Source organism: Strongylocentrotus purpuratus, unplaced genomic scaffold (assembly GCF_000002235.5).
Source record: "Strongylocentrotus purpuratus isolate Spur 01 unplaced genomic scaffold, Spur_5.0 spur5_scaffold_8, whole genome shotgun sequence".
Taxonomy (NCBI): domain Eukaryota; kingdom Metazoa; phylum Echinodermata; class Echinoidea; order Camarodonta; family Strongylocentrotidae; genus Strongylocentrotus; species Strongylocentrotus purpuratus.
This window is the reverse complement of record NW_022145614.1, coordinates 2,035,774-2,050,449: the sequence shown is the minus strand read 5'-3', so window position 1 is coordinate 2,050,449 and position 14,676 is coordinate 2,035,774. Positions and strand designations below refer to the sequence as shown.

The window sequence follows — 14,676 nt, the reverse complement described above, 5'->3', positions numbered from 1 at the left end:
CACAGAATGTAATTTAAATGCTTAAACTTCACCTAAGTGCATAGAACCTTTGAGTTGCAGATATTTGTATAATACAGTGCGGATAATCTGGTACACTTTCTTTGTTCAAAACAAGTAATTCATTACTCCGTTGCTGTACATGCCATTTTGCAATTAATGCAATCATTCAACAAAAAGTGGTGACAGAGAAAGAAGACATTTGCTGAAAGAGAAAGGAAGATTTCTTTAAAGATTTCAATTATCATAATCAAAGATCACAGTTAACTTCTGACCACTATCAAAGACCACATGTGACTTCCATGGCTCATGCTACACAGTTGTACATATTTCTAGACATGGTATTTTTGAATTAATCTTCTATTTAATGCCATTATTTAAAATTCAAGTAATCAATTGTTCAAGTCCACAACCCAACCTAAGAAAAGCATCAACTATGTAGATTATCATAGTTTCACAGTCGTAACCAATTCATGTTTAAGAAAACATTTTGAGGAAACAATCTACATTATTTTTAAGACATTATCTAATCATTCATTTCATAAATGTTCATGTTTACGTACATGCTCATGAATAGACAATAAATTCAGTCGCCTCAACATGCAGGTTGGCCCAAGACTACTTAAAAACTAATCAAAGTTATATCAAGAACTTACTAACCTATAGGCAATGACATAATATTAGATTTGACTCAGTTCAAAAGGCTAGTTAACTGTGTTGCATCTGAAGGTCACTTTCACTTATTAGACAGGTATTTGAAATGGCTTCCATCAGATTGAAAGCCCCTTCGTAACTAAATTACGCAATTTTCCCTTGCTCAGGCATGCATGCATTGAAAAACTTGATGATCACTGAAGCATTCAAGAATAGAGAAGCAATAATGATGCGCTAAGATGCACCTGCCATATGGAATTCAGTCGAAATATTCTGTATATCTAGAGTTTAGGAATACATAGGTCTTTATCGGCAGCCTAGCATAGCCGGGTAATGTTGGAGCGCCTTGAGGACCTTGCAAGGTCGATACGTGCGCTATATAAGAATCCAATATTATTATTATTATAATTATCAGGTAAGTTGATAATCGGAATTTCCATTTTTAAAATGTTCTTTTTTATGTTTGTTATTAAAATATATATCGCAAAAAGGATTACACAAATCATGTAAAATTAAATGAAATAAATCTTAGGACGGTTGGAAAATTTTCTGGAATACGGTTCATGTATGATTTATCCCATCCAATAATGGGATAAGTCATTATAAATTCACAAGAACAAGAGAAAGGGGCGTATGATAGAGGCCATTAAATCAAATATTCTATCATACACAAATTATGAACTACATTTTGAGCTGACAGCAAAGGAGCAAACTTTTCAATAAGTTTTAATATGTACATACATATAATTCTTATATCATTTAAAACAAAGCATATATTTATAACAACTTTTTAAATTTCAATTGATGTCCCCGTCATTTGGGGGTACATAAGTTATTGCACCAAAGACAGCTTTAAAAATGTGTTCTTCAAACACTTCACAGCAATCCAAGTACTGTCTACGACATATGGCATAAATACACATTCAACATTTGTTTCAGAACATTCTGGCTTTTGACCATATACGGTAGTACATAGATATGCACATTGGACATCCTTTTGATGGCAGCTGGTAATATCTCCTAGAATACTGGTGATAGTATAAATGTGCAATTCAATATTCAAAAAATTAAATATATATTTTTAATCTCCTGCACAAGACTGATACTCCTACTGCTTTTTCTCATTCTAATGTTGTTCTTGGCACTACATGAAGGTTCCTCATTAATCCCAAGAGTTGAACGCTTTTTTCTTGAGCATCACACTTAAAAATGAATTCTATATAAACTACTTGAGGTCTATACCATGCCTTTGTGACAAAATACACTCACACAAATCTGAAAAACAGAGTAATACTTGTCAAAGATGAATTTGTGCTCAGCATATCGACTCCATATTCAGTTTAAAATCAAAACTGGAAGTTTTCCAGCAGATATAAAGTTTGCCTCTTTCCAACTAGATGCTTGATGGTTATTTGCATAGCTCACTCACAAAATACTTGAAGATACTTGATTCTGATCTCCTTGTGATGTGATCTTACTCACTCCAGCAAAGCATACAGTCAATGCAAATGCATATTGACCTCTAGCGCTGTACTACGTGCTGAGAGGCAGCAATTGCACACAATGCACACATCGCACACAATTGCACACTAATGCACGCATTGCATACAAAGTGGCTGCTTGGCAAGTTTGACAGTAGACTCACGATTAGATTGTACTTAACTGCTATTTAGGTGTCATCAATTGTCACTAAAATATCGATTTTGAGTGAACTCAGTTGAGTTTTGTACAGTGATGTTTGAAATGTTGGGAATCAACAGAGGATGTCTAAACAGTTTTTAATACACAGCCAGGATAGTAATGCAGCTATGTGTGATCTTACTATGATGTAAGATCTCATCGAGTCCACTTCAAACATCTACTCTAATCCAAACTCCAATCAACTAGTCTAGGCTAGGAATCTACACGACACACCACAGACAGGAGATTCAGTCCTGGAGATAGCTTGGTCTTTAATACTAGGCTTCAAGATACATCATCCACCATACAGCTTATTTCAAATCAAATTCCTCGTCATTGTCCTCATCGACCAGCTCTTCACCTCCTTCTGCTCCTCCTACTGGCCCCATCTCACCCATCGGTGCTACTGCTTTCTGCTTCGGTCTGCTTCCTCCCGGTAACCGTAAACTCCTTGCCAATTTGACATACTGCATCACGATGGAAGATGAAAAGAGCAGAGATGTAAATAAATCAAATTTATTCTGGTCAGGCGACCTTATGTAGAACACATACACTCAAATGACACAATGAAAGCACTGACAAGGATTTAAAAAATTAAAAAGGTATAGACGTTGTAGCGCAATTATACAAAACAAAGTGGATTGAGTAATAAATACCTTTATTGACCAGGACAATGATTATTGAAGAAGGTTATTTTTCTTGAATGAATTTTATTGATTTGTTCCTTTCTTTCTTTTTCACATTGTTGTTCATTTTGTTCATTTAAAACACCTAAGAAAAATACAAGTAGTGTAAACAATTTTAAAGTTTACAATCAGTTCTTATTCTCATCTTTCTGAAAATATCCTTTTTTAGAAAAACCCAGTATCCAATCTCTGGTAGACATGTATGTTAGCATCAAAGTACCTGCTTCAGTGACCACCTGTCTACAAAGACCACATTTTTTGTTTCCCTTGAAAATGGTTTCTCATTGAAACATGAACTAAAGGAACCTGTCTTCAAAGACCACTTTTTGTGTTTCCCTTGGGTGGTCGCTATAGACAGGTTTGACTGTACTACTACTCACATCATTATCCATGTATCTGAAGAGTGGAAGGTTTAACATCTGGTGAAAAGTATCTTCATCCTGTTTATCATAGGCATCTAAGAGACACGCCAGTGCTGATGCAACATCACTCTCAGCATAACCTTCAAACTAAACAAAGGAAGTAGAGTTGTAAATTATGATTGACCTTTGAAATTCATTCCAATTTTCTCATGCATATGTGTCGGATCCTAGCAGACACAAGACATTCATTTGTAAGGAATAACACTTCCTGTTTAAAGATAAAGTTGAGTTCTAGTCTTGCGATTGCATTGTGAAAGATACGGTGTGGAATCGATCAGAAAAGGTTGATCATCTAGTATATAAGTTTTTGTGTGTATTGCAAGGTTCTGGAATCATCAAAATGATAAGAAATTTGGCCAAGTCTTGGTAAAGTTACAAGAAATGTACACAGAAAGATGCAGATGGGACTACACGAACATGTGGCATAAAAAATCTGTCCCGATTTTTACGATGTTACATGCCATATTTAGAATATGAAAGCATTTGAAGAGCCATGCTTTTCAGGGAACATGTTTTATCTAATGTTCTCCCACACTTGCATAATAACAATGATAACGCTCACCAATTATTTGTCACCTCTTCCCAGAACTCAACCTTCTCTTTAAATGACCAACATTCTTGGAGTAGTCATTAGAGTATAGAATATGAAAAATAATCTTACAGCCAACTGACACAATCTGAATTACTAAGCATCAATGTTTTACAATGAGTGCACTTTGTCAAGAGTGACCAAACAACAGTGGCCATTCCTAATGCAATTAGATTGTACTAACCACTACTGGTATAACAACAAGATGTGAGGAAATACACATATGAATAAGCAAACATAGAGTAATAGACTCATTTGCTATTTTTTTTAAAGCCATGAATGTAGGGGCTGCAATTCAACACAAACTGCTTACCGGTACATTAATCACTTGAATAACAATTTGTGTCAAAATAACTCTTTTTATGATACACTGATGGCATTTTGTTTGCCCTTCATATTTCTTGCATTCCCACCAAGAATCGCTATCTTTACCTACCCCATTGCTATGCCACACATTTTATCGGCTGCTACATAATCTCCTCTCTTTAGATGGACCAGGACCAGCGCTGACACCGTCTGCAAGACAATAAAAAGTCATGGAATTTATGTCTATCATTGACAATAAAGCATTGGGCGATACCACATCAGTATTAGAAAATTTTGGAGAAACACCACAATGTTCATATGAATAACTTTAAAAAGTACATTACAACCAGCGTGATTGTCACTAGGAGTAGTTAGAATACAAATACCGGTAATATAAAAAACATTTAGGCTAATATTATGTTACATAAATAATTGCGGGCACAATGATCAGAGTTAAAATTTTCAAATTTAGAAAGAGATTTGACTACAAAATCGCCTCTTGTACTCTAGCTTTAACATTTTAAAAGTTAGATTTTTTTTAAAACAAATTTTGCAAAATGTTGTGATTTCTAGGCGTTCAAATCATGTATGTAAGTCACACTTCAGATTGTATCTTTAGATGGCTGATACCTTATTAATATCAAGTAAGTTGAAAGCTTAATGACTAATGGCTGTAATACTCACCCTATTCGTAGCATCAATGTCTCCTAGATCATGCCTGAGATCTCTCTCTTTGGAGAGTACCTTCGATGCTTCATCGTAATCCTGAATCCTAACAAGAATGCGTGCTGATTTCCCCAAGTAGTCTACGATCTGACGCGGTCTGTCTTCCAACTGTACAGGAAGATGATGGTAACTAAGCATAACATTCCATGTTGGTATGGCCCAACCAAATACAAACTAATAAATTGCATATAAAAATGGTTTATAATATAACATGAATTTCTAATCATTCTAAATATTTGAAAAAATTCTTGTTTGTTTGCAATCTCAACAATTTACACTTAACAGGGCCAAAGAAAGGGTAATAGTTTTTAAAGCAATAGACAAAAACCCATATGGACATTACATCATAATGAAAATTAGTACTGTTAATATCATTATCAACATGAAAGAAGATTCTTCCCTCAAACCTTACTTGTTATTAGTCCAGGAAGACGCAAAAAAATATATTTGGTTATATTTACCTCTACAACATCACAAGCCTTTTGAAAGAATTCCAATGACATCCTTGGGTTGACTGTTTCCATCATTCTGTGCAAGAAATTTGGAAAATAAAGTCATCAAAAATAAATAAGGCACAAATAACAGATTATGAGAGTCTAGAAACAGTGAAAATGTAAGTAGTTTGTAATTATATTTAGTCATCCTTTGTGTAATATGGTATATTTACATTCCTGTTTCTTGTAAATAAAAATTCTTTGTTCCATAATACGTGCCATGAAAATCACTTTCTTACCCAGTACATTATAATATACTCAGCGCTATAAAAATTGACAGAATTATCTCTGAATTTCCATCTAGGACCTCCTGTTTGGCAGAGAATACAAAGCCCTCTACCAAAGAAACCAACCCTGATACATGTGGGAACATTCAATAACTTGCAACGTTTCAAGTCAGATGATTACATTATCTGGTGTTTGAACCCTTGCTCTTTTTAGAGGGGAAATCACAAACCACTACCAGTATACCAAATTACAACAAATCATATGGAAAATAAATATCTTACTTAGCAGCCTTTTCCAGGCAGATAGCAGCTGTATCTGGGGTTCCATGCTCTGAGTATAGACTTGCTGCTTTATCAAATAATCCCATCACTTCACCCCAGTCTTTCTGATCCTATAGACAAAAAGTAAAAGGGTTCTAGTTACTTCAGTAAAATTCATTTGATGTATTTCATATGCATTTGTAAGTTTGTATGGTATAAAAAGCCATCAGTCTCATGCCAAGATCATGCTTACTAATGTCAAATACATAAAATCAAAATGTTATGAACAAATACTGCTGAAATCTGGGAAATGGGTTACGGTAAGCATTTTCATGACTTGATTTATAACAAGAACATAGTTACTAATTACGTTTATCATAAATTAATTACTGAATTAGGGAAAATATGAATAATTACATAAAAGAGCAGCTGTCACACAGATTGACACATATTACTATACTTACCCTCATGAGGAAAGCTGCTTGTTCATATTGCTTTGCTGCATGAAACAAACTGTATAATGGATCTGTGTTCAGGAAAAGTAAGCTTACCAGTAGACTATGCTCTCAAATTCATGAATGCCAATAAATTGTAAAAAGATGCTTTCATTTTTTTTGTTTTAATACATAGGGAGATTCCTTTTCTTCAACATGCACCCATCCTAAATGCACATAATTTAGATTTTGATAAACACTCTGAATTCAATAATAATTCTAATAATTGTAACATCTATATAGAAGGTTGAGTTCTGGGAAGAGGTGAAAAATAATTTGTGAGTGTTATCATTGTATGATAATGCAAACATTAGATAAAAATGTTCCCTGAAATTGATGAATTGATCTTTAGATGCCTCAATATTCAAAATATGGCATGATGTAACATCATAACAATTGGGGACGGATTTTTATGCCACAAGTTTGCATAGTCCTATATACATCTGTTTGTGTACAGTGCTTGTAACTTTACCAAGACTGGACCAAATTTCTTATCATTTTGATGATTCCAGAACCTTGCAGAGTGCAGTACACACCAATACTTACAGTATATGCTAGATGATCAACCTTTTTCTGATTGATTCCACAACGTTTCTTTCACAATGCAATCGCATGACCAGAACTCAATTTTATCTTTATGTTTTTAATTATAATTTGTATACTAAAATAACTAAATCTGTTACATCTCCTGACCGAGCCAGGCTGAACCACACATTTTGATTTGTATGGCCAGGTAAAAAGGATACGCGTCATTGTTTCTGTGAGCCCCCGCAGCATTGATATAAGCCCTTTTAGCTTCCAGGGGCTGCTTAGCATTCTTGAAACATACAGCTATTTAGAGTGGGAAAGAGAGAGAGAAAGGTAAAAATGTCAACTCTTCAATGCTCAATCAATGTTCTTAAAATTTGCTGCTACAGACAAGTGCAAGTTAATTCCAAGAAAAATATGAAGTGTCTTGTTGTAGCTCTTGTTTTCATTCTATTGCATCATAGCCCTGTTATTAATCATTCAAACCCATATATATACTGAAATGATTGGGCAATTTCCAAGTAACTTCCAGTATTTTTTTTCATCAGTTTAAAGAGCATCTAAATTGTATGTAACGAGTACATAATCTAGGAGCCGGTTATGATACATAAGTACACAAAATATTACATTAAAATGATAACGTGTAAAGTAAAGAACATAATATCGTCGGCCTTATGCCAAAAGGGCCTTAACTGCTTTTGGCCATTCCGAGATAATCGCGTTTAAAGGTTTTGGCCTCTCTAATAATCAAAAGTTTGTGGTCGTTTTTTTGCTTTTGAAGCCAATTTCGATAAATGTGTTAAGTTATTAAGTTTTACATGAAATGTGTTAAATTTGTTATAAAATATTCAGAATTGTACATGCTATGTGCAAAAAACATGTTAGGGCCTTTTTGGCATAAGGCTTGAATGTAGCGTATTTATGCCAGAAGGGCCGTAACCTACTCGGCATTATGCCAAAAGGGGCGTAACCTTCGCGGCGTTATGCCAAAAGGGCCGTTAGCGCCCTTTTGGCATAATGAAATTTTCTTGTTTCGCAACACCTTTGGTTTGCCAGAAAGGCCCTCCTAACGCAAATGGATCATCCGTGTAGGTTAAGGCCCTTTTGGCGTAAGGAAAAAGATGAGATACGCGTTAAGGCCCTTTTGAAATTCATAATTATCTTCATAAATAAATCGAATTTCAACAAGTGAAGCACATCATTTTAAAGAGAATGATGAAATCTACAAGGTGATGTTAATAACTCAATAACCCCCAAAATTGGGTTACGGCCCTTTTGGCATAAGGCCGACAATATACTGTTTTACTCTTACATTTTGCCCCCCCCCCCCAGAAAAAAAGAAACAAAAATGAATAATACTTTAAGATAAACCAAACAAAAGCAACCAAGAAAAACATATTAGACTTACCAGCTTGCTCATATTCATGGGCTGCACTGCCAAAATCTGGTTTCCATTTGAAGAAGGATGTCTTCAAGCTAGTAGAAGTAGAATAAAATAAATCAAGAATAAATACCGGTAGATATATGAAGGGGTGACCAAAGTTCGCAGACACTTTAGAACATATTACAAAATGTGATATTCGATATATGATTTCTCATATTCTACACAAATTTATTTATTTCAACTATTACCAAATGGACAGCAAAGTTTTTAACTACAAAATGGTTCATTAACTTGAAAATGTTATTGCCAAAGTATTTCGGATATATCGCGATCTAAAAATTCGATGTCCGATTGTGCATGCGCGCTGCATCTAAAAAAGTCTTAAAAACAACGAGACCTAACTTCACGCACAGGATTTACAGCTGATTTATACAAAAATGTGATCCAACAAAATAAGGTAATTTCACAATTTGCATGGTAATTTATCATACAATCAGTCGATACCACTTATTACTTACAATGTCGAGGGTGTCTGCTCGATCTCAAAATGAAGATTTCCAGACCCTTTTGTCAATATTTTCAAAAAATTTCACACCTGATTCCAGAGAAAATTTCCATCTCTGGGTAATTTTATGTTCACTCTTTCCAATAGTGATATCAGATTTTTGAAATATTACCCATTTTTTGAGACAGCGAACTTAGGTCTTGCTCAAACTATATGGTCACACCACCATACATGTACATGTAATGTATGTCAAAACAAGGACAAGATTACTTGTTCCGAGCCCCCCCCCCCCCCCCCCCCCACCTCAGAAGAAAAAAAACTTTGATTCTAGACAAAAAGAAATAATAATGTTATGGTTGCATCCAATGAAATGCAATGAATTTATCTGCATGAGTGAGTATACTCATTATACTCTAAGTCTAAGTCTCAGTTTGGGCATGAATCATATCCTTCCTGACTCTATAGTAATTAGTATTAGTAACAATTCAGTTTACTCACAATTTTTGGGAACACTAATTTCAGCTTGCCTCAAACTATTGACTAATTGCCAATAACATTAACATTTATATTATTTTAAACAACACAACTGGCATTCTCGCAATTAGATCTAGATCTTTTTCTTTCCTTCTTTTATTTCTTCTTCTTCTTCTCAAATATATATTTTTTTCTGAGATTTTTGCTTGACTCACGATCACAATTATCTTTTTTCTCTTTAGATCGTAAGTTCTTATATCCTTCTTTTTTTCTTCTTCTTCTTCTCTTTATGTATTTTTTTTCTGAGATTTTTGATTGAAGAGAGAGTCTTGTTTTCCCTTTGAACTTGAAGATCAAATATGGCAATGTAGATGATCAAAATGATATTTACTACACATGCAACCAGGCTTTTTTACTCCCCGACCCGGCCCGACCGTCAGCGACGCCGCGGGCCGACATTAGTTACGACCGCAGATCTACTCTTTGCAAGCTCAATCGAATATCGTTATTAACTTCGCCGAGGCCGCGAGTAGGCGTAGGCGCAGGCGCTCGCGCTCACAAGTCATTCCTTTCACGGGGAGCCGTGGCGGTAGTATACGGCCGAAGCTCCCTATCGCACAGGCACAGCTAAGTAATGAATGAAAATGCTCGCAGGCAAGAAGTGAAATCGGCTCTTCCATAATTAACATTACCCTCCAAATCCATAGTGAACTATTCACAAAATAAAATAATATTTATCCGAATTAAATACATTTTCAATAGCGTACGTTGAGGATAGACTTAAAGACAAATTACAAGCAATTACCTCTTTTCGGCTGCCGCAATATGTTCTTTTGCCTCGGAGATCCTTCTAGCATCCGCCATGATTGTAATGATTGTTTTTATTAGTCTAAGGTCAAGACCGATTAGAGGGGAAGATGCTATTAATATTTGGGTGTGACACCGTGCATGATCAGGGTTGTTGTTTTACGAGCGATGCATATTCCACATCGATTCTCCGTGGTTCATCATGCGTAGCTGATGACGTGGGGGGTTACGACTGGAGCTGAAAGATCAACTTGATGTCCACGTAATATCTTCCAACCCATCATACTATATAAACACAAGTCATCTTTGATCTACAACGGGGAATCCTAGTCAGTAGGAGAGGTGCGGGGATCGGAGGAGGGGAGGGGGTGGTTTTCTGTATGTGATTACCAATGGAAAAGGAAACAATTTAATTATCATTTTGGGGAAAGGAATCGAGACAAAGAATAACTGCAGGCCTATATTCTTGCTGGGATATCAGGGAAATATTTAGGTAGACTGTATAATTATCACTTCGGGCTTCATCGAGGCGGAACCGAGGAGATCGAAGGCAAAGAGGACCCCCCCCCCCCCCACCCACCCCCTGGCACTGAAAATATAGGTTGATCCCTTTCTTACCCCGCCCCCCCCCCTCTCTCTCTCTCTCTCTCTCTCCCTCTCTATCTCTCTATCTCTCTCCCTCTCCCTCTCTTCCCCTCTCTATCTCCCCCTCTCGACTCTATCTATCTCAAAGTATCTATTTATCTATTTTCTCTCTCAGTACTCAACCCCTCTGAAATGGTAATGATAAGTGGCGGTGCGGCGATCTCGGGGGATGGGGGGGGGGTGGGACACGTCCCCCTTAATTTGTTTAGGGGGATCGTCTCCCCGGCCGTAAAAATATTTTAAAAAGTGCCCCAAAATGTATAGAAAATACTGACTAAAGACACTGTTAGGCTATGGAGGGCCCAAGAGTGCAGAGTTTAGACAATACAAATGCAAAAATCTTCTCGCTTGGTAGCTAAGCTCCCTCACATAACATTCCTTAAAATGTACATGTAAATATTAAAGTGTGAAAAAGTATATCACTTGTTTTTATACTATAGTTTTGCTAAGGAATGTAACTTTTTAATACAACAAAACTTCAAAATCCTGTGAGGGGGTATACTTCCGTCACCTTCACCCCTCTCATTCACTATGCTCCCTTGCACTGGAGTACTGATGGAGGGGGCTGGGGCAGTTATCTCCCCCCCCCCCCCCCAAAAAAAAAAAAAAAAAAAAAAAAAAACTTATATCGTTGTTTATTTCTAATTCGATACCAGTGAATTAACAATTGTTGCTGAAATGGCTTAGTTTTTCTCTGAGCTTCCGGGGCTCTGCCCCCTGAACCCCACCAAGGGCCCTAATTAGGCGGGCCTCTGGATGCTCATCTGACCGAAAAACCCCTGAGCTTCTGGGGGCGGAGTGACCTGCGTGTCATTGTAGGATTTAGCACCGGTGATTTTCTTTTGACCGAATGGTCAAACATTTATCTAATGATATTCATTGTTGATAAACAAGTTCCTTATTTTAAGTTCATCGATTTACCTAAGCAAAAAAATAATTAAGCTTTTATATGCATGATATACGAACAATTTATTGAATTAATGGAGTTCAACAGATTAATGATGAATGAGCAATCGAACGATGTGAATTCTGCTAGCAAGAGAAAGATAAATCAATTCAGGTTGGAAAGGGAGATATTTTGGTATAAACCAAAGGCGTATCTAGGGGGGGGGGGTGGGGTGTTTTGGGTGTTTTAGAATGTTAAAGACATCCCCGCCCTTTATTAGATTTTGGTTGGTTGAGAGCTCGTCACATTACCAGAAATATTTGAACTATTTTAAGGTTGCTCTAAAAAAAGTACTATTTGGGAATAAACTATTTGGAAGTTAACACTTTTTTCTTCTTCAAATCTTGATTTAATAATTTGTTTGTTCGGTTTGTTTGTTGTCAGACATGTCAGACTCAACTAATATTATAGAATAGACAATGGTATGTAATTTCCCCCAGCTTAGCTCACGTTCATAACAGAATTGCATGTTACATAATTATAACGTATTGTAACAGGTGGTTGACAGATGATGTCACAAGGGGAACGAGATGTGGAGGTTTTTGGGGTGGAGCTTAGCAAGTTTGAAAAACAAATATTTCAAAAAATATTTTAAAATTTACTCTCTTAAAAAAAAAGTGAATTTTCACTCTATTTTCACTTTCTTGGGAGTGACGTCCGTGATCACTTGTTTAGAAGTGAAAATCGATTGATTTTAGAGTGCTCTCTAACAGTGGCGGATCCAGGGGGGGGCCCGGGCCCCCCCCCTCCCCCCTTGAGAAAAAAATCATGTAAAATCACGTGATTTTTACCTTTTTTGGGGGTTGGGCCCCCCCCCTGGCGCTCAAGGGGGGGGGGGGTGCAAATTGAATTTTTTTTTGAGGATCAAAAAAAAAAAAATGTGCTCACTACCCCCCCCCCCCCCCCCCCCCCCCCCCCCCCCCCCCCCCCCCCCACTGAGCGAATTTTTGGCCGGCGCGTTTTTCAAATTTTCGGGAGCGAAAAAAAAGAAAAAAAAAAAATTGTGCTCTTTACCCCCCCCCCCCCCCCCCCCCCCCCCCCCCCCCCCCCCACTGAGCGACTTTTCGGCCGGCGCGATTTTCAAATTTTCGGGAGCAAAAAAATAAAAAGTTGGGCCCCCTCCCCTAAGAAATCCTGGATCCGCGCCTGCTCTCTAAGAAGAAAAGAGTGAATGTTCACTCTATTTTCACTACATTTTCACTCTCCAGAGGAGTGACGTCCGTGATCACTCGATTTTTTTTTAGAGAGTATGAAACAAATTCAGAAGTTTAAATATCAAAATATGAGATGTATACAGGACTGCACACCAACAGGAATACACTTGTATTTCGATGTCATGGGCTATGGAGCCAGTAAGTAATAGTCAGATTTTCATACCATTGTCCCGAATGGTCGTACGTTTTGTGCTGCGCAAAGATTCAATCAGTTTAATTTTGGCCATTACAAGAAGAAGGTTATTGATGTAGACATGCTCATGTACCCTTTACAGCTCGTTTTATGTATGTTATTACCAAAGAAGCAAGCGCGTAGCCAGGATTTCATTTTAGGGGGGCGGTAGTGAGCATCTTTGGTGAGCATGCGAAGCGTGCGAATAACTTAAAGAGCGCGCGTAGCGCGCTCCCTAGGGGGTGGGTGCAGGGAGGGGGGAGTTTCCCCCTCCCTTTGCGAAGCGCGGAAGCTTTGAAAGAAGACGATTCGTTGTACCTTTCTCGACTCATTATCCTTGTCTGAATTCAGTCCGCCCCTCCTGCGCATAGCGCGGAAGCTTTGACGTATTATTAGACAAAGAAGACGATTCGTTGTACCTTTCTCGACCCTTAATCCTTATCTGTATTCAGTCCCCCTCACGCGCAAAGCGCGGAAGTTTTGACGTTTCACTAATTTATTAGAGAAAGAAGACGATTCGATGTACCGTTCTCGACTCTTAATCCTTATCTGAATTCAGTTTCCTCCCCTCCCGCGCAAAGCGCGGAAACTTTGAAGTTTCTTTAAATTATTAGAGAAAGAAGACGACTCGAAGTGTCGTTCTCGACTCTTAATCCTTGTCTGAATTCAGTCCGCCCCTCCTGCGCATAGCGCGGAAGCTTTGACGTATTATTAGAGAAAGAAGACGATTTGATGTACCGTTCTCGACTCTTAATCCTTATCTTCTACCAGTCAAATTCATAGCTGTCTTGGTTGGCACATGATACGTGAAAGGCAACAAATCCATTTATTACTCCTAACTTACAAAACATTACATAACATGACCCCTGAATATTTGAAAGACATATTTGAGTTTAAACCCTCTCCATACTCCCTCCGTAATGCACATAATCTCTCTTTACCTAAGCCAAGAACTAATTATTGTAAAAGAACTTTTGTGTACAGAGCTTCTTTTCAATATAATAAATTATCCCTTGATTTGCGTCAACTACCCACTTTTGCCACTTTAAGACTAACCTAAACAGACTATAATCACCTTGTTGTAGTACCTCTTTATGTATGTTTATATGATGTTTGTTTTGTTTGTTTGTTTGTTTGTTTGTTTGTTTTTTTGTTTTTTTTTTTCCTTTAAGTATTATTATGTATTAAGTTTTCGACTGATACTTTGTAATTATTTATTTTTTTAATTTGTAATATTATGTATATTTTGTATATTGTAAACTGGCCCCATGGAAGACCAGCAGCAACAATTATCGTTGCAGCTGAATATGGGCAACCAGCCGTATATTTGTATTTGTATATGATTATTTTTATACGGAAATAAAAACAACAACAACATCTGAATTCAGTTTCCTCCCCTCCCGCGCGAAGCGCGGAAGATTTTACGTATTATTAGACAAAGAAGACGATTCGTTGTACCGTTCTC

The 14,676-nt window shown here is 37.1% G+C and overlaps 1 protein-coding gene across 1 annotated transcript; it reads right to left on the bottom strand.

Annotated features, from left to right (window-relative positions):
• Positions 1–1,050: 1,050 nt before the first annotated feature.
• Positions 1,051–10,496, bottom strand: LOC589414 (gamma-soluble NSF attachment protein). Its single transcript, XM_030975552.1, has 11 exons — positions 10,233–10,496; positions 8,473–8,540; positions 7,283–7,367; positions 6,507–6,555; positions 6,064–6,173; positions 5,522–5,588; positions 5,019–5,168; positions 4,465–4,544; positions 4,213–4,217; positions 3,398–3,519; positions 1,051–2,798 (listed from the first exon to the last, which is right to left on the bottom strand). Exons 1-11 carry the CDS (start codon positions 10,289–10,291, stop codon positions 2,643–2,645), a joined length of 951 nt encoding a protein of 316 aa, XP_030831412.1. The 5' UTR covers positions 10,292–10,496; the 3' UTR covers positions 1,051–2,642.
• Positions 10,497–14,676: the final 4,180 nt, after the last annotated feature.

What these genes read in the sequence shown, in the direction of transcription:
- LOC589414 (XM_030975552.1), bottom strand. Translation starts at nt 10,291, where the DNA reads ATGGCGGATGCTAGAAGGATCTCCGAGGCAAAAGAACATATTGCGGCA. An exon ending in GCTCACAGAAACAATGACGC is followed by an intron (nt 6,556 to 7,282) that starts GTATCCTTTTTA and finishes TCCATTATACAG; the next exon opens with TTTGTTTCATGCAGCAAAGC. An exon ending in TGCCTGGAAAAGGCTGCTAA is followed by an intron (nt 5,589 to 6,063) that starts GTAAGATATTTA and finishes TTTCTTGCACAG; the next exon opens with AATGATGGAAACAGTCAACC.